Consider the following 18,750-nt stretch of genomic DNA (forward strand, 5'->3'; position numbering starts at 1 on the left):
CAGCATCTCCTCTCCCAGCAGTGGAGCACAGCTCCTATCAGCTCCTCTCCCAGCAGTGACACAGCTTCTTTAACAGCTCATTTTCCTGCAAGGAAACTGGACTCTCTGAGCTCCTTGCATAAGAATTTGAAAAATGTCTCCTTTTTTTAAAATAATTAAAGTAACAAATTCCTTCAGGAGCCATTCATCTTCACTGCTGTACACCATGACAAAGTGAGACAATCTGACCAACCTCAGCCTTCTGGCAAGGCAGGAAATCAATCCCACCACCTGTGCTGGACTGTAATGACAAATAGGGGCAAGAGAGTATTTAACTGTGGAATGATATTAAAAATTTAATTCAATAATTAAAATTATTGAAGTCATACTTAAGATACATTGAACATTTGCCTACATTTATTATAAGTGGTTCCAAAGAGTGTGTTTTGAGTAAGCCCTGCACTTCTCAGTTTTCTTCTGCATTATTTAGTGAAAAAAATCCTCTTTCATTTGTAGTGCACAATGCCAAGAGCTACACCCTTGTGCTCAGTTTAACACTGCAGCTTCCCCTCCTGAGTGCCCTGAGTGGTCTCCAGACTTAGAACTCAGCATAATCAAGATGCTATGAACATTTTCTCCTTCTGAAAGGCCTACCTACACTGCCTTGCTCCTCAGGTCTTCACTTTACCTGTGAAAAACACTGTGACATTTCATCTTTACACCCAGCATGGGCAGAGCTTAGCAGGAGCCCAGTCTCATTAACAGGAGGGCTCTACCCTTTTTTGGTTTCCAGGTATAAAAATTCTTCTAGGTAGGACACTTCCAAACAGCTTTGATAGTCCTGTTTGTGCAAAGCAGGCATAGTCTGTGCTGATCAAGTGTCAGTCACCAAAAGTTCCTCTCAGATATCTTCTAGCTGCTAAAACACTCTCTAAAACAACAGCAAATAACAGACCAACACTGGTGTTTCTCTCATAGCCAGTTTCCTTTTATTCAGTTCCCTCATAGAGTCAGCAACAAATAAGTAGATAGAGCAATAATAATGCTAAGTTTATCTTGTTTCCTCCACTCCCTCTTCTCCCTGGGTTACTAAGGCTTGGAACAATAACAGGATGCCGGGATGCAGGATGGGAAAGGCTGACTCCCAGCTGGAAAACCTTGGAGACTGGAGAGCTGAACACTCCCAGTATTGCTTCACAAAAAGAGAACTGGATTTTTCTATTTGATTTTCATTTTTTGTATTGTGCTTCACATTTTGGGATTCTGTTGGGTTCAGTTTGCCTGATTTGGTACCAGAATGAAGCTTGGCCACCTTGGACTCGGGTAAGAGACAAATGTTATTTTCTGTCCTTCAGCCATCAAGTTCATTTCAAAGGGTTTTTTACCTCCACCCAGATTATTTTCTAATGTCTTAAATAAGTTAAGAAATATCAGCAAATGGGCTATGAATTTTATACATATCCACCAAATCCTTTGGGTCTTACACAGATGGCACCCACGCCAAGTTAAGTACAAACAGCAGAGCTGTTACCAATTGACACTGGAAGAGGAAAATCTCTGGCTTTGTTGGGCTATACCATAATATTCCCAGATTATTTAAAATATATATATATATATATATACACATTTCATGGGGTTTTGGGTATTGCTTTGTACTATTGAGATCACGTTGCCAATGTTCATCCATAATGGAAAAGAGGTGGAGATTGTGCTGCCAATTGCACCTGTGAAGGCTTTAGGAAGGCATTTCCCTCCTGGTGTGGACAGGTGCAGCTCCAGGGCTGCTTGCAGTGAGCAGAGGTGCACTGGGCTGGGATTTGATGCAAATGTTTTATTGAAGTGGATTTGGGGTCTGTCTGTAAGGTGGGTGGCTTTCCTGTGCCCAGGGCCAAGAGGCGACAGCCACCGTGTGCTCTGGCCAGCTCTGGCATATCTGTTTAAAACTGAGAGGGGAGTTCATGCAAACCCAGATGCAGATGTGGTCTCCTAATTCCCAAGTTTAAAGTGTCCCAGGTACTTGAACACCCTAACTCTGGAGTGCCAGGTTTTACAGACCTTGTTCTAAAAGACCAGCAATTCTTATTCCAGAGGTTCCTTGATCTCAGTGGTTCAAAAAGACCCATCTTTTTTCTGATGGGTTATTTTATGAGCAGTGGCTCGACAGAAAAAGTTGTTTGAAAAGGCTTTTATCTTGTCCTAGAGCAGGTGTAGCAGGTCCCTGAACTAACAAGCTCGCTGTGCAGCTTGCAGAGACAAAGCATTTATGCATAAGAGATGAAGTGATAGTGGTTTTTCTGTAAGAAATCCATTCTGCAATAGTGGGACTGTCAGTGTGCACAGCACCTCACCATGCTGGCTGTCACACTGTAATAAAGATTAAAGAAGGAAAGAGATGCAAGGAAAAGAAATACGGAAGAAGATGAATTTCTGTGAGAAAATCTCTTCCATTCTTAGCTCCCAAAACCATTCCCAGCTGGCTGTTTCTGCAGTTAACAAAGGTAGAGTTAATCAATGTGTCCCTGCCTCCTGTGAATATAAATCATTAGATCAGCATTTGTAAAAGCACACAGTATTATAGATGTTCATGCAGGAAAATATATTAGACAAAAGCAAGGATGCTCCAAAGATTTACAAAAGCTTCTCATCTTAGGTTAATTGGTGCCTGGTAACAACAACCCATATACCAGAAACAAATCACAGAAATGCTGACTTGAAATTTATCTCTGGTATCTCCAGGAGCTGTTTTATCCTTAAACAAAGGGTGACCCACAGGAGAAAAGGACACAGGATGCATTTAGCATAGGAAAACCTTAGAATGGTACAGTGTGCTAGAGAGAAAAATGGGAATTTACAAGTAATAAAACAAATTAATTTGAAAGCAAAGCATAAACTCAATTAAAAAATCATTCCTGCATTGCCCACAAAGCCACAAACCTGGGTTATTTTTCAGACTGCTACAGCTGCACTGCAATGCAAGAGGAAGCATTTCCCAAAGCCCTGCTCTTTAACAGAAGACCATAAGAGTGTTCTTTAAGCATTTTTAAAAACTGAAATTGAGTCCCTGAGCAAGGTGCAGCTCACAAGATGTGGGGCACACAGGCAGGGCAGAGTTAACAGCTCTGCTGCCAGCTTTGCCTCACATCCTGCCTTGCTGAGGAAACTGCTCTAAAAACAGGATAGAGGTAAAAATCACAGGGCATGGCTCAGAAACTGCTCTGATTTACAGCACTGGTGGAAAAAAGGACTTCACCGTCCCTCCATAAATTAATTAATTCAATTAATATTTCCAACTCAAAATAGAAAAAAATTTCATAAAACTCTCTTTTCTTGTCCGGATATGTGTCTACAGAACTACAGGCTTAAATCAGGCCAGAAAATAATTTTTGTTTTTTAAAAGAGCAAAGGTTCACATAATCAAGATAACTGATGATTTCTGGCAGCTGAGCTTTCTGTAAGGAATCTTCATTGCATTTCCATCATAGTTGCAGGTTTTGCTCAGATTCTACAAGTTTAATTCAGAGGTTCCAATGTTAGTGCCAAGAAGAAAATAAGAGCTTCCCTTTGTGAGGAATTTGTTGGGTATGAAATTACTTTGGTGTCTTTTTCTTTTATTTTTTTTTTTACAAATGGGTTTCCCTTGTTATCCTTGTGAGTTTACAAACTGAAATCCCTCCGAGTTCTGGGGTGAGTGCTTTCCCCTGCTCCCCTGAGCACAGCAGACAGGGATTGTTGGAGCTTGGCTGGCACAGAGGCGCCCAGCTCACGCTCACCAGAGCAGCTCCCACAGGCCCTGGGGAGCTGCAGGAGAGCAGAGCCTGGGCAGCAGAGCTGGGCACTCCTTTGGGCCATGATAAAAGGCTTTTGTGGGCTTCCCCTCAGGGCTCTGCTCTGCCCAGGGCCGTGCAGGTGTAGCAAACACAGAAACCCAGCACTGGTGTCCCTGTCACGGCCAGGAGCCACCAGCTGTGCTGCTGAGGAGCTTCCAGGGACCCCTGCAAACCAGGGGTCTCACCAAGAAATGCTGGGGATAAACCTGTGCAAAATGCAGGCATGGTTTGGAGATGAAGGCACTGCCACCACTCCAGGACAGTGCTCCAGGAGGGACCCAGGCAGCCCCACTGCCACCCCAGGCTGTCCCTGCTGGGGCTGCAGCCCCTCCCCAGCTCCAGGACCCAACAGCACCCACCACACACCCTGTGCCAGAGCAGGATTCCTTCCCAGCCCCAGCCCAGCTCTGCCAGGGCAGTCTCATTCCATAAAGCCATTTATTCCCATGCAGGAGCACAGAACAGCCCCAGCTGCTGCCTCCAGGAGGGATCCCAGCCAAGGAACCCCAGGGCTTTATCCCCTCCCAGTCCAAGGGTGCCCAAGCCTGGCTGTGCCTGCTGAGCCCTGGGCTCCTGCTGCCTCAGCTCCCTGTGCCCTCTGCTGGGGCTCCCACATCCCCAGGGCTCCACCTGAGCTACCCCAGAGGCTGCACAGAATGAATTCCTCACCACACCCCTCACCACTGCACCTCCTGAATGCTGCAGCGAGCCTGGCCTTGGAATATGAAAAATCAATAATAAATTGTGAAGAAGCTGTTTGCAGTTCTTGAGTGCAGGAATACAAATTAGCCCCTTTCATTTGATTTTCACTCATCTGCATCAGAATTTCAGATCTGTCAAGAATAGAACTGGCTGTATTTTGAATACAAGCTTTTGCTGAATATGTTAAGTTCTGTCATCTCCTGGAAGGGAAGTTGTTTGTGCCATGATCTGTGCCTGTGCTGCTGCACACATCTGTTGGGCAGGCAGGGGGATTTGGGGCCCAGCCCTCCCATTCACAGGACCTGGAGCAGCTCAAGACCTGGGATTTCCAGGGCTGGCAAAGACAGGAGAAGGGCACAAGGGAAACCTATCCCTCCATGGCACTGCCCACACTCCAGTTTTGGTGCTCTGAGAATAGACCAGGGGTCAAGAGGTGAGCAGACTCTGGAAGACTTTTCTCCAGACAAGTATTTTTGCGTGAGAGCAAAACTCTTACAATAGATTAGCAGCTGCATTTGAAACCTTTATCACGTATTAGCCACAAAAGTCCAGAAGTTATAGTGAAAAATGACAGATATTTTAAAGAAAAGCCAGCACAAACTAGGGAATTGGCACAGGTACTTTCCCAAAGAGCAGCAGAGAGAAAAGAGTGTTCTGCCCCAGCATTGCTACCTGAACTGCAAGGACTTACAGAGCACCATTGTAGTTAGAGGTAGACAAAAAGGCAAAAATGTTTTCAATTCCTCATTTTCAAAACCCAAAGAGGTCACTTTTATTGTCCCCTTCTGTTCCTGTGCACTTTCCCCAGCATCCTGTGGCACAGCTCGAGGCAGCAGAGGCCTCTGTTTGTGCCAGATCTGTTACAAAGGCACAAAGCAGCAGTGCCACCTCTGCCTTTGTCCTTTCCCTGCATCCCCTCCCTCCCAGCCCCACCTGCAGGGTGTCCCTGACCCCTGGCAGAGCTCAGCAGGGCCAGGGGGGCTCTTGCAGCACACAGGGCCCTTGGCCTCATTGTGCAGGACAGTGGGAAGGGAAATTCCACTTCCACCAAATTCCTTCTCCTGCCTTTGTCCACGTTTCTAATCCATGCTCTGGTAGCTCCAGTCTTCCTGTTCCCCTTCCTTTGGTGATGCTATCTGCTGTGAATCTGTGCCCTGGGAACCCTCAAGGAGCACAAAGCCTCCTTCCAGGGTCTGGCCTGAGGAGACCAAGGGCTGCTGCTGCTGTCCTGCCAGTGATAGGAAATCCTGCCATTGATGGGAAAGGCTCCTGGGATGGGCTCAGCTCCCTCAGCAGAATCCCCCTGGCACAGGACTTTAGTTGGCTTCTCCATTCTGTTATGGGATGGTCCCTGCCTCTACCTCCAGCCCTAGACCTGAATTCATTCCTTGTTTTCTCTTTCTGGCTTTTGCTGTCATTACCCTTCAGATATAAATGGTCTGCAAGAGAATCAGTTTACTCGTGACTTGGTGAGCTTAAAGGCCTTTTCCAACTTTAACAATTCTGTGATTCTATGTCAGGATTAGGCCAAGCAATCAATATTAATAATAATGTATCAGAGTTTTCAACACCCCCTCTAGGAGCCCAAAGCTACAATGGATTTGTGTATATTGGCTGCTTGCTCAGTGCTGGTAATTTGGGGGGTTAGGCTCTCATTAAAGCTTAAACAATGATGGCACATTTTAGTTCCATTCAGACCTTACCCAGCACACAAATGAACAAGGGAGGGCAGAGAGCTGGAATGCTTTTTGCTGGGGGTTCATTTTACAAAGAGAGAAATGGGAACTCCACAGGGACAGAGCTATCCCAGAGCTCCATCCTCTGCAGCCCCATCTCACAAACACCTTTGCTTTGCACCCTGGGTTTGCCAGCAGCAGCTTTGCTAAAAGCTTAGGATTAGAACAGATCCTGAATTACTGAGCTGCACTTGGACATGACTTCAGTCCCAAACAGGAAGGAAGGGACACATTTCTCTGTGGAATATATTTTCTCTTTTCCCTGCTGTAAAGTGATGAGCTGCATCACCTGCCAAATTTGGACTGACCTGCAGCTTCTTCAGATGAGGAGAAAGGGTTTATTCACTCCAGAAGGGCTTTCCAGTGGCTGTGATCAGAACGTGAGCTGTGGCAGAAATAAATGTTCCACTTACACAGCCTCTGAAAAGTTCCACCTCAGCTTAAGAAAAATCTCTGTTAAATCATAACCACTCCCACATAGAAACAAATCCACACAGAAGAGAGTCACACAACTTACAACAGCTTTCCTCACCTCTTTAAGCTTCCCTGTGTCTGGGGCCTGTATTTTCAGGCTCTCCAGCTTTCTTTTATCAGCACATTAAAGAGGAAATTTGCTGCCCCAGCTTTATTTTGATTTAAAGATGGAATTTTCCTGACAAGAGCTAAGCTGTAACTAAAACTATTGGAAGACTCATTGTAAATTCCCAAAAGCAGTAAAAATATCATTTGCATCATCTCATAACACATGGAGATAATACAATGGAAGTGTTCCAGGAAAGGACTGTAACTATAGGGATGGACATAAAAGGTCTCAAAGTTAATTAAGCCTGGTCTACAATCTGCTGGATCTGCTGGATAAGGACAGGAAATTGAGAAGAATGAACTGACATTTGAATGAGACATTCTAAAAAGGGAGAAAAATACAGAACACTAAACAAAATCTATCCAGACACACCCTGTTTTTTTGGCCTCTTGCCCAGACAGAAAACAAGAGATTTATGTATATGTGCATGCTTTCTTTATCTGCCACAATGCTAATTTTCAGAGGAAATACTGATGCATTCAGCTACCCCAGAGAACACTCTGGACAAAGGAATGAGCACACACAGGCAGCTGAGCAGGGTTTCTCTGCTGCAGATTAGGGCAGTGAATGTCACTTATGGACCTGGGGACGATGCTCCTGTGCCACACAGCTACTCCTGCTCCTGAGCTTTTGTTAAAGAAAAACAGGGGAAAAAATCTTACCTGCTCTTAACACAGCTACATTGTACTTTCTAAAACATCGTATTTATTGCAAGTGGTTCCTCAAAGGAGAGGGACTTTTCCTTAATGAGGGAGGCTCAGCTGGAGATCTCTGCTAGGAGGCCTCTCTGATATTAAGGATTTATGTGGAAGCAAAGGGGAAATGGAGAAAGCTCTTCAATACATTATTCTTATTTGTACCTTGTATTCTTTCAGCTTGGCCAAACTCTGGAACACCCAGTGGCAGCTTCAGCCAAGCTCTGTAGAGCTGAGCCAAGCAGGGGAAGCACCAAAGCAGAGCCAGTCTGAAAGGTGCACACCATTAATGTAGGGAGCAAAGCTGGTCAGAGAGGCTGGAGAAATCTTTGCAGTGATCCCAAACACCTCCAAGATGCCCAAACTATTCCATTTCTGCACTGGAATGAGCAAATAATTTTTGGAGGATTCTCTTGTCCTCCTGCTCCCCCAAAATCAAACAGCATCAGAGGGGGGATGCTGGGGATGAGGGGGGCTCAGGGAGACTCCTCCACCTTCATCCCACTGAGCCACCTCAGTTTGGGATGAGCGAGAGGAAATTGGCTCAGAGGAAGCAAGGGAAGAACTGGATCTACAGCCAGGGAAATGTGTCAGTGAGCCTGGAGCCCCTGCCCAGGGGGAGTAAACCTGAGCACCCCTGGAATCTGCTCTGGGATGCAAGGGAGGGAATGAGTTCTTTGCCTGTCTGCAACACTGGCACTTCATCACTGTTTTCAACATCTGCCTTTATCAATAATTCATCCAGATGGGAGGTATCTTCCTCTTTATCTTGGAGGAGGAATTCAGAGGGGGAAATGTCTGCAGTTCCAAACTATGCATGCAGGGTGATCCCACCCATCTTATCAGCTCACTTCAGAGCAGAAGGGCTGCACTTAACCCAGAGTTAACCCCCACAATGGCTCTGGCTTCAAAAGCACTTGACAACTGTCACCACAAGACATGCGGCCAAGAGCAAATTTTCTGTCATTTGATTGTTTGTTTCACCCTTGCAACATCTGCCAAGTAAATAAATCAGAGCAGTCATAGGTATTGTGGGATTTCTGATTGTGATAAATGGAATGCTCTAAGCCAGAGAGCACAGAATGTGAGTGACAGTGATGATGAGGTGAGAACATTCTGTGCCAAGCCCCAGACTCTGCCTGTGGGTTTGAGCACATCCCCTAACACCAGAACACCCCTGCTCTCACTCAGCCCTCACAAACCTGCTCCCAGGGACCAGAGGCTGTAAAAAGCTACAGCAGAGTAGGTTGGGACCTTAAACTCCATGGGATTAATGCTGTCAACAACTGAGGGAAAGCCAAAATTTTCTGTTTATGATGATGTTTTTATTTGCTATGAAACAAAATCAAAAATTGGTTTAATAATTTAATCACAAATATTTCAGCAGCTGTGTTTATACTGGGCACTGTGCTTAAGCACATTTTACCTCTTGTGACATATTTGTAATGAAGTAAAAGGCTTTGTGCATGGGCAGACTGGACAATACCACTTCTTTAAAGGACTCTAATCCATTTTGGGAGTACTTCAGGGAAAGTAAAGCATTATGTGCCTATAGGAGAAAGAGTCAGAAGCCTCAAGCAGCCCCAGAACATTTCAGTGCTTCATGCTTTGTATGTGCTCCCTTTCAAACTGGTTCTCATCAGCTCTCAAGTGTCTCTACAGCTTCTGTGCTGACATCCAACATGATCATGGACAATGAGCAAAGCAGGGATTCTGCCCCTGCAGGAGACAGACCTGCCTGGAGTGGGGAGTGAGGAAGGCTGTGAGTTGCTAAAGCTCCCCTCAGACTGAGTGTGCCTCTGACACACCCTCACCTCTGCTTCTCTTCTGGCCACAAGGTCAGCAGATTTACCAAGATGGGATTTCTTGCTGGACATACCAGGATGGTCACAGAAAAACAGTCATTCCCTAAAACAACAATTAGCTGCATCACCAATCTGATGAGAAGGAAATCTGTACTGTCACTGCTCATTTTAGTGACTCCAAAGCATTGTTTTATCTCCATCACATCTGTCATCCACAGCAAACAACCCTCAGTTCAAGAGAGCACTGTTCAATAATAGAAGTCATTCAAGAATTATTAATTTATCCAGTCCAAAAATAGTCCCTCCTTAAGGTCCATGAACAGTCCAGTAACTGAAACATTAACATATATTTAATTTGCTTCTCAGTTACCAGGTTTACAAGAAAGAAACTCAGCTAAAAACCAGATTACTACAGATTGACAGGAAAATTATTTGATTCAAAATGAGAATAGGAATCAAAGCTTGTGCACGTGACCTGGAGGAGCAGCCCCTGTGGGGTGGCTCATTTTCCTGGGTAAGATTTTTGACATAACACAGAAAGATAAGTCCTAGATTTTCTTGACCTATGTGGAAGTTGCACAATTTTGTACAGATTCTCCAGGTCTTCTTTTATTAGATCATGTAAGGGATCCATTTCCACAAACAGAAGAGTTTCAGATCCCCAGACATATTTAAATTAACACTATCCACAAAAGGCTACAGGTACCAAAACAATGCAGGACAAGCAAGCACAATCTATCAGCCCATCTCTCCCAAATATCCCCAGGAACAGAGATTCTTTGAGGTTTTCTTGAATTCTAACAGAAGCCAATTTCAGAGCTGACTCTGAGCTGTGCAGGTGTTATGTAAAGGAAATCAAGATCTAAGCCAAGCAAATGTGTGTTTGTGAACAGGAAACTGAATCTGGACCTACACCAGAAACACACATTCAATAAATAATTGTTTCCATTCTTTATCAGATACAAATCAGACAGGAGCACAGACAGCATTTTTCTCTCAAAAAACTGCAAAATATGCTTTTGAAAGTTTTTAATGAAAGTTTTAATTTTAAGAAAATGCATATTAAGACAAAGTTAGCTAGAAATTGAGAGAAACCAGCAGAGGTTAAAAATCCTTGCACCTTTGAGATTTTGGGCCTTGGTGCTTCACTGTCTGGCAGGACCCTCCCAACTCACTCAGATTTATCAGCAAGGAGCAAAAGGGATCTTCCTCCCTCACTCTTTCTGTTTACCACCAAAATCTTCCTGGACCATGCATTTCTGATCCTCAGCTCTCACTCTGCCTCCTCTCAGGATTCCCTGCAGCACTTTGGACCAGCAGTCACTCACTGAATGCAGGCAGGGCTGTCAGGATCTCTGGAAGGGCTCCTGGGAAGATCCATTTTTGCTGCTCACCCATCTTTGGGGCTGTCACTCACTAACTTGGAGAGTGGCTTTGCTTCTTTGAAAAGAAAAAGAAAAGAAAAAGAAAAAAGAAAAGGAGGATAAAAATAAGAGGAAAAAGTTGAAAAAAACCCACCAAACCAGGGTCTTGCCTCCCTCATTTTCTTCCCAGTTCTGTATTTGAGCTAACAGAAAGACTTGGAGCACAATTTGACTGCCTGCTGTCCACCAAGACAATAAACATTCAATGTATACAAAGCAAATATTTACAGGTCTTTTATAGTCAAATTTCTTCATTTCCAAAAGAGAAATCTGTCTTAGCTGAGGACTCCATCCACCCAATGAGGTGAAGTTGTATTTTGCATCATCCAGGAGAAACTTTCTGGTGAACAGACAGGGAAAAACAATCATTAATAAATTCCCCCCAGGCCTACCAGAAACTTGAAGCTCAAATCACAAAGCCATTTCAGATTAGAATTAATTCTCCTTTTGCCTGGAAAGAAAACATGAGGAGCCCAAAGGAGAAGTGCTGAATTATGTCCTCACCTGTGTTTATACCCTGCTGCAGCACCAACACCAAGAACTGAGCAGCGCCAAATGCAGCACGAGTGCTCTCACAACACTGATATTTTTAAAGAAACAAGTTTGCTTAAGATATTGCTCAAGTGTCTGTTCATTCAAAGGTACTATCCCAAGTAGAAAATGTCATTTTTCCAATCAGTTTTCAGGCAGGCATTTGCACTCCAGATTGTTTAGTCATCACAGTGGCTGTTTACTTCAAGGTACCATCATTGCATACAAAATGGCATTTTAGAACCAGTTCCAGGCAGGCATTTGCATTCCAGGCTGTTTAATCATCAGTGGAAATCACTTCTCACATGCACAGAATCGACACAAGGACAATCAAAACTCAGCCCCAGGTAGTCAGGCACTGCTGAAATCAGCTCAAGAACCTGGAAAGGAACAAGCAGCAGAGTGTTCCCAGGAAAGAGCACTGCTGTGCCTTGCTGGGACATGTGACAGACACAGAAACACCGAGTTCTGCCCCGCCACACGGTACAGCCAAAAATGGGAAAAAAACCAAACAAACCAACCAAAAAAAAAAAACAACTAAAAAAAACTAAAAAAAGAGATTCCTCTGAGTCAAAACTGCACAATTTCCTTAGGCAGCTGTTCTCAGTGTCACTGGGGTTTGAGGACCTCCCCAGTTCCTGCTGTCACCGGGTGCCCTCAGCTCCTGTCCCACAGGAGCCCCAGCAGCAGCAGCACAGAGGGGAACGGGAGCAGAGGTAACAACACAGGGGGGACACAGTGGGGACACAGTGGGGACACAGTGGGGACACAGTGGGGATACAGCGGGGATACAGCTGGGGACACAGTGGGGACACAGGTGGGGACACAGTGGGGACACAGTGGGGATACAGCGGGGATACAGCAGGGGACACAGTGGGGACACAGGTGGGGACACAGTGGGGACACAGTGGGGATACAGTGGGGATGCAGTGGGGACACAGTGGGGATACAGCTGGGACACAGTGGGGATACAGTGGGGATACAGCTGGGACACAGTGGGGACACAGTGGGGATACAGCTGGGACACAGTGGGGATGCAGTGGGGACACAGCTGGGACACAGCTGGGAAACAGTGGGGATGCAGTGGGGATACAGTGGGGATGCAGTGGGGACACAGTGGGGATACAGTGGGGATACAGCTGGGACACAGTGGGGATACAGTGGGGATACAGTGGGGACACAGTGGGGATACAGTGGGGATACAGCTGGGACACAGTGGGGACACAGTGGGGACACAGTGGGGATACAGTGGGGATGCAGTGGGGACACAGTGGGGTCACATCTGAGGGCACAGCTGGGAACACGTCCTGCTGCTGCCCTGGGAGCTGGGCAGAGCCATGGGCAGCAGTTCTGAGCTGAGGGACAGCAGAACCTGAGGGCGTTGTCACTCTGGTCCCTGCCAGGACACCCCAAACACATCTCAGTGCTCTGGGCTCCAGTGCCCTTCTGGAGCAGACAATGGTTTGTATCTGCCTGCAGGGCTGTCAGAGACATGAGGAGCTTTATCAGCCCAGGTTTGCACAGCCCTCTGTGGCCCCTGAGAGGCTGCATTAAGTATTGCTCAGGCTATTTTCTTTGAATGATGTTCTGTCTGCTCACCAAAACTACAGCACTGCAATGGAAAAAGATAATTTATCCCCTCCTGTGTTTGGTGTGTTTACTTTCTGTTCCTTAGGTCTTGCTGCAGTCACATATTTACTTTTAGTCTTACCCATCCTATAGATGAGAAATTGAAGTTCAAATGGATTCTGTAGGGCCAGGCTATTCAGAGTCATTCTATTCCCTGAGACCAGGCCAGGTTCTGCTCTCTGTATCTGCCATGGTTTCATTGAGCACAGCAATTTTAGAGGTGTTTAGATAGTGTATCAAAGTATATTTTTTCCATCTGAAAAATAATTTTTCAGTGCCGTTTGCTCCAAGAAAAACTAATTTTTTTTGTATGGGGTTTTTCATTTTCATTTAGATGAATCATTTAGATTCTTACTGGAATCATTCAGATTCCAGTAAGAATCTAAATCATTCAGATTCAAGTAAGAGAAAATAAGCTTTTGTTTCCAGCCTTTCTCGCAATCAGTAATGCAAATTATCTCAACAACACAGACATGACCCTTTTAAAATGTGTTGGATTTCTTGTGTATTCGTATATCTCGTGCCACTTTTAGCAAATTTCTCTCTCAGAATGTTCATTATCACCACTCTGCCTTATCCATTTGGGGTTTTTTGGATGCTGAAAAATTCTCAAAGATAAGCATAAGGTTTTAGTATGATTGACCAGGAAAATAAATAATTTCAGAGGCAACTGTCCCTCATGTCCTAAAATCTCTGAACAGAAACTGATTTAACTTTTGTTTAACATACAAGCATAGAACAAATTTATTTGCCAGCTAAACTACTAACCTTGCATAAGGATTGATACACACTTTTAGAGTTAGAAGTAAACTAGGTGAGAGGCAAGTAGCTGAAAAAAAACCCACAAATGTTCATAAGAATATTTCATCCAATGTGTTTTCATTATGTGGAGACTGTATTTATATCAGCTGTTCATCACCTTTACAGTTGATTACTTGCCAAAACAACCTGTAAAATGCAAACTTTTAATTAGTACAGTATTGTCTGTATCTCCACCCAACATTTTTAAATAATTACTCCCAGTCGGGAAGAAGAAACTGCACTATATGAGTCATGTGTCACACAAATCACTTTGAATACCAGAATTTCTCAGTTAACTGTCTATAGTACCCTGCAGACCAAGAGTTATTTGTTAAAATAATTCAACACATAAAATGAATAATATGGGTGGGAGAACTCATCATTTGCTGGAAGAAAATTTAAGAGCACAGCAAGAAACTCAGCTGCTTGAATAAACCACTCCCTGCTAACTTTTAGGAACATTTATGGTGCCTGATTAGACTAAAAGAAGCTGGAGCTGTTGGGCTAATGAGCCAGGGACAGAGGGATAAGGGGGCTGTGGGGGCAGAGCAGGGCAGGGACTCTGCAGCATCCCAGACATCCACCTGCATCCCCACCCGGCTGCAGACTGGGGGGTCCTTGCTGCCAGGGGTGCACCTGATCCCCATCCCTCAGTCCTGGCTGCCCAGCAGACACAGAAGAAAGGAAAAGCTGATCCCTACAGGAAAAAAAAAAAAAAAAGGGAAAGCTGATCCTACCTGTTAACAACCCCTGTTATCCCTCAGAAATGTTCTTGCTGCTGGCTCCGTGGGAATGCTCAGGCATGGCAATGTCCCCTTCTGCTGCTGCCTCTGCACTCTGGGTGAGAGCTGCTGGGAAGGGAAACTGTCACGGCCAGAAAAGAGCATTTAGCACAGCTTGTCAGGAGCTGCAGCCAGGGAAAGTGCCCTTCCCACAGGAGTGAGCCCCATGGCAGCACTGCCCACACTGCCCTGTGTGTGCTGCCAGCGAAGGGCATTCCTGAGCATGGTGAGGGACTCAGGGACAACAGCAAGGGCTGCCACGTGGAAAATGGGCATGGTGCCCTGGGGAAGGTGTGCTCAGGGTCACCTGTCCTGGGGAAGGTGTCCTCAGGGTCAGCCTGTCCTGGGGAAGGTGTGCTCAGGGTCACCTGTCCTGGGGAAAGTGTCCTCAGGGTCAGCCTGTCCTGGGGAAGGTGTGCTCAGGGTCACCTGTCCTGGGGAAGGTGTGCTCAGGGTCACCTGTCCTGGGGAAAGTATCCTCAGGGTCACCTGTCCTGGGGAAAGTATCCTCAGGGTCACCTGTCCTGGGGAAGGTGTCCTCAGGGTCAGCCTGTCCTGGGGAAGGTGTGCTCAGGGTCACCTGTCCTGGGGAAGGTGTGCTCAGGGTCACCTGTCCTGGGGAAGGTGTCCTCAGGGTCAGCCTGTCCTGGGGAAGGTGTGCTCAGGGTCAGCCTGTCCTGGGGAAAGTGTCCTCAGGGTCAGCCTGTCCTATGGGGCAAGGCACTCCCATGTCCCTGGAGAAGAGCAAGCAAAGAGCTCCAGAGTGCGCTGTCATTTTCCCAAAATGAGCAGCTTCAAAGTTGCCAAAGGTGAAGCAGAGGTCAGTTTTTGCAAGAGGCTCTCCCACCTCAGTCTGTGTTTGAGCTGCAGTGCCAGAGGGCAGCCAGGGACCTCCACACCGCTGCCAAAGGAACAATCCACTTCCCAGGGGGGTTGACAAATATGAACAAGGAATCCATTAATCAGGAGTTAAAGGAATTGAAGCCTCCTTAAAATCTACAAACACAAAGATGGACATGCTGAGTGAAAGGGGCAGCTAAATTTCAGCTGAAATGCACATTCATGTAAAGAGATTCAGTCAGCACTTTCTGTTTTAAAACTTCCAGGCAGCAGCTCAGCACTACAGGAGAGCTCCACTCAGCAGAGGAACCAGAGAAAAAGGCTCTTTAAACACTTCAGTCTGCTCTTTGGCCAAACTACAGCCTGTGCTGGTTGGCATTGGCCAATGGCTTCCTTTGGTTATTGTGTTTTGTAATTTTATGGCTAGAAGTCAGACTTACACAATCACAGCAGAATCATATCGCTGCCTTCCAGTTTCCTGTTGTAAAATGTCCATCTACACAAATAAAGTATAGAAAAACTACTAAATTATACTCATTTTTTCTAAAAATATTCAAAGTCAAGCTAAGGGCATAGAATAGAAAAAACTAGCTAAATCAAAAGGCTTTGTTTGAATCCAGAAAACTGTATCAAACACAGCTTATCTACCAAAAAGCAAATTCAAAGGCTCCTTCTTCACTTCCTACCCAGCCACAAAGGAGGAACATTCCTCAGGTTATGTACAACAATGTGAGGGAGAGAAAAGTACAGCAGAGAAACATTTCATGATAAATAAAATCTTTTTAACTGACATTGATGCTGCACCATGGGATAACACTGATTGCCTGGTTACCAGAGAGTAATTTTGGAAACGTCTCAGCACCTTCCTGATGAAAATATTAATTTAATCTCACATCCAGCAGCCTGTGTGATGTCAACTTCTCATCACAATTAGTGGGTTTATTTTTGATGTGCATGCTGACAGCTCCTAAAAGCTAATGGAAAGTCATTTACGTGCAATTTAAAGTCTGATTACTTGAGTGTTAAAGTTCCCTGACAGTCCTTTATATTGGGAATGGGAAATTTAGGAAGAAAATGAATCAGCTTTGAATCAGATAACATTAAAATAATTCCTCTGATTTGAAAGTCAGGCCTAAAGTTTGCTAATATTAACACAGGATGCAAAAATTTGGTTTCACCTGAAAATCATTTCACAAATTATCATTTTGCAGATGTTAAAGTCAGGGAATAGGGGATAAAGGAACTTTATGTGAGTCTCCAAAAGCTTCAGAAGACAAGGAGTTGAATCAATAGATGAGCCCTTAAAGAAAGATAATTTGCTGTATTGTACTTGGAATTGATTGAAAATTTCACACTAATAACGTTTTCCACCAAAAGAAACCCCAGATTTTATTCTAAATCAATCTTTTCCATAGGAACATATTGACTACAGCATATTTTGTCTCGGGGCATGTCAAAACACTGCATTTGGGTTTGTCAGGCCTGAACACTCCATTTCCAGTGGAGCTGAGCTGTGGTGCCAGGCTGGCCTGGCCCTGGGCACCATGGGGAGCTCAGCCCTGAATGTGCTCTCAGAGCAATGACAGTCACCAGGGGGATGCTGCCTCTGACACCAGCATTCAAAGCTCACTTTCTATTTAATTGAAATACTTTGTGTTGTTTTTTTACAGTTTTCATCCAGCTAAAACTATTTTATAGAAGGAAGAAGCCTTCAAATTTTGGTGCTGAGGCAAATGAACAGAAACAAAGTGATCAGACAGAAGGAATGTCCATTTGCACTTCCACGTGTGCTCCCTCTACTGACTCTGATTCTGTTGTAATTTATATTTTTGCATTTCTATGTTACTTTCTAGGCTACAGAAGAAGATGAGCCACCTTATTCTACTTTTCTCATTGTTCTTGGCCCCAGCATTTGCTGATGGAAGAAGTCAGAAATCGACCCAAAACCTTTGTTCAAATGATGTCAGCCACAAACGCCAGAAGAGAGACTGGATATGGAACCAATTGCACATCCAAGAAGAGCTTGATACACCTTTGCCACACCATGTTGGCAAGGTAAGCAGCAACCTGTGAGCAATTACTAAAAATAGCAAATGAGGATCTTGAAAAGCAGTATTTGTTTGCAGTCTAGGCAGGAGAAATGAAAAGGAAATAGAAATGGGACTTAATACTTACATATTAACATGTTAAAATCTTCAAAATGTGGGCAAAGAGTAAGTGAAGAACAGTGCCATAGGAATTTTAATTCCTTTGAAAAATACAAGTAAATGTAAGGGAATAGCAGGTCTGGAGATTCCAAATGCAGGAACAGCCACATCACCTGCAGGTGCAGAGTTGGGAAGGAAGTCTGCTGACTGATGTATGTCAGGATTTTCCTGGCAGCACAAGATTCTTTCAGGAACCTCAGAGATCAGCAAATAAAAATAAAAATCAGCAAATAAAAAAAGCCAACAGTTTACATCTCTCAGCTTGTACTCAAAACACGAGTGCTACGTTTCGAAATACCGTTACACAATCAAAAATGTTGTTGCACAAAGCGAAAGCAAAGAATTTTTAAAAATACTCACGAGCATTGACCTGGTTGCAAACTCATGTTCCTCAGGGCAGTGCTCATAAAAGCCAATCATCCCCTGCACAAGCCCAGGGAAGGTTCTCCCATGCAGCCTCTCAAAGGGATGCACAGTGGCACTGCAGATGGATGCAGCTGAGCGTTCCCTGCCCTGTGCAGCACTCACATCTGTCAGGGCTGTCCCAGCAGCGTCCAACAGGCCCTGCTGGCTGCTCTGGGCTGCCAAAAAAGCACCACAGAGAAAGCACAGAGCCACAGGGTCCTCTCAGCTCCCACGGGGCATCTCTGCCTCCTTTCAGACCAACTCAGCCCCAGACTGAGGAGCAGCTTCTATTCCTGGAGCTGTCCTAAATGAGAGTAATTCTCTCATTTTGTCCAGCTCTGGGGTGTTTCAGCAGCACAATCTCCTGAAGGCTCCTGCAGCACTGAGCCCTTGATTAACCCTTCAAAGAAAGGTCCCAGCAGCAGCGAGGCAGGGCTGAGGGACAGCTGCAGGAGTTTGCTGGCACATCTGGATTTTATCTTGCACCACTCAGTGCTTTCCTTTTGTCCTCAGCACCAGAAAAGGCATTCTGAGAGGTTTATGCTTTTTACACTGAATAGGTACAAAAAAATCAAGAAAGAAGGCACAGACTATCCCATCTTTGAGACAAGGGTGGGGTTATCTCTCACGTGGCATCTCCAGAGTTGTGAGCTGCTCTCCAGCAGTCCCAGCTGCCAGAAGCATGATTAAGGAATGAGGGGTGGAAATATTAATGACACATTTCAAAAGAGAAAACTGAAATTCAAACAACGCTCAACAGTAAATGACAACTACAGGATAAATCAAATCCTGAACACCCAACAG

At 45.0% G+C, this 18,750-nt stretch overlaps 1 protein-coding gene across 1 annotated transcript in view; it reads left to right on the forward strand.

Moving 5' to 3' along the window:
- The first annotated feature begins 1,190 nt into the window (after nt 1–1,190).
- The window catches only part of CDH5 (cadherin 5), a 29,165-nt gene continuing 11,605 nt past the window's right edge, over nt 1,191–18,750 (forward strand). The window contains exons 1-2 of the mRNA XM_066557652.1: nt 1,191–1,302; nt 17,188–17,389. Coding sequence (XP_066413749.1) covers nt 1,277–1,302; nt 17,188–17,389 — 228 coding nt within the window. The 5' untranslated portion in view covers nt 1,191–1,276. The remainder of the gene's footprint in view (nt 1,303–17,187; nt 17,390–18,750) is intronic.

Source organism: Molothrus aeneus, chromosome 11 (genome assembly GCF_037042795.1).
Source record: "Molothrus aeneus isolate 106 chromosome 11, BPBGC_Maene_1.0, whole genome shotgun sequence".
NCBI classification, from domain to species: Eukaryota; Metazoa; Chordata; class Aves; order Passeriformes; family Icteridae; genus Molothrus; species Molothrus aeneus.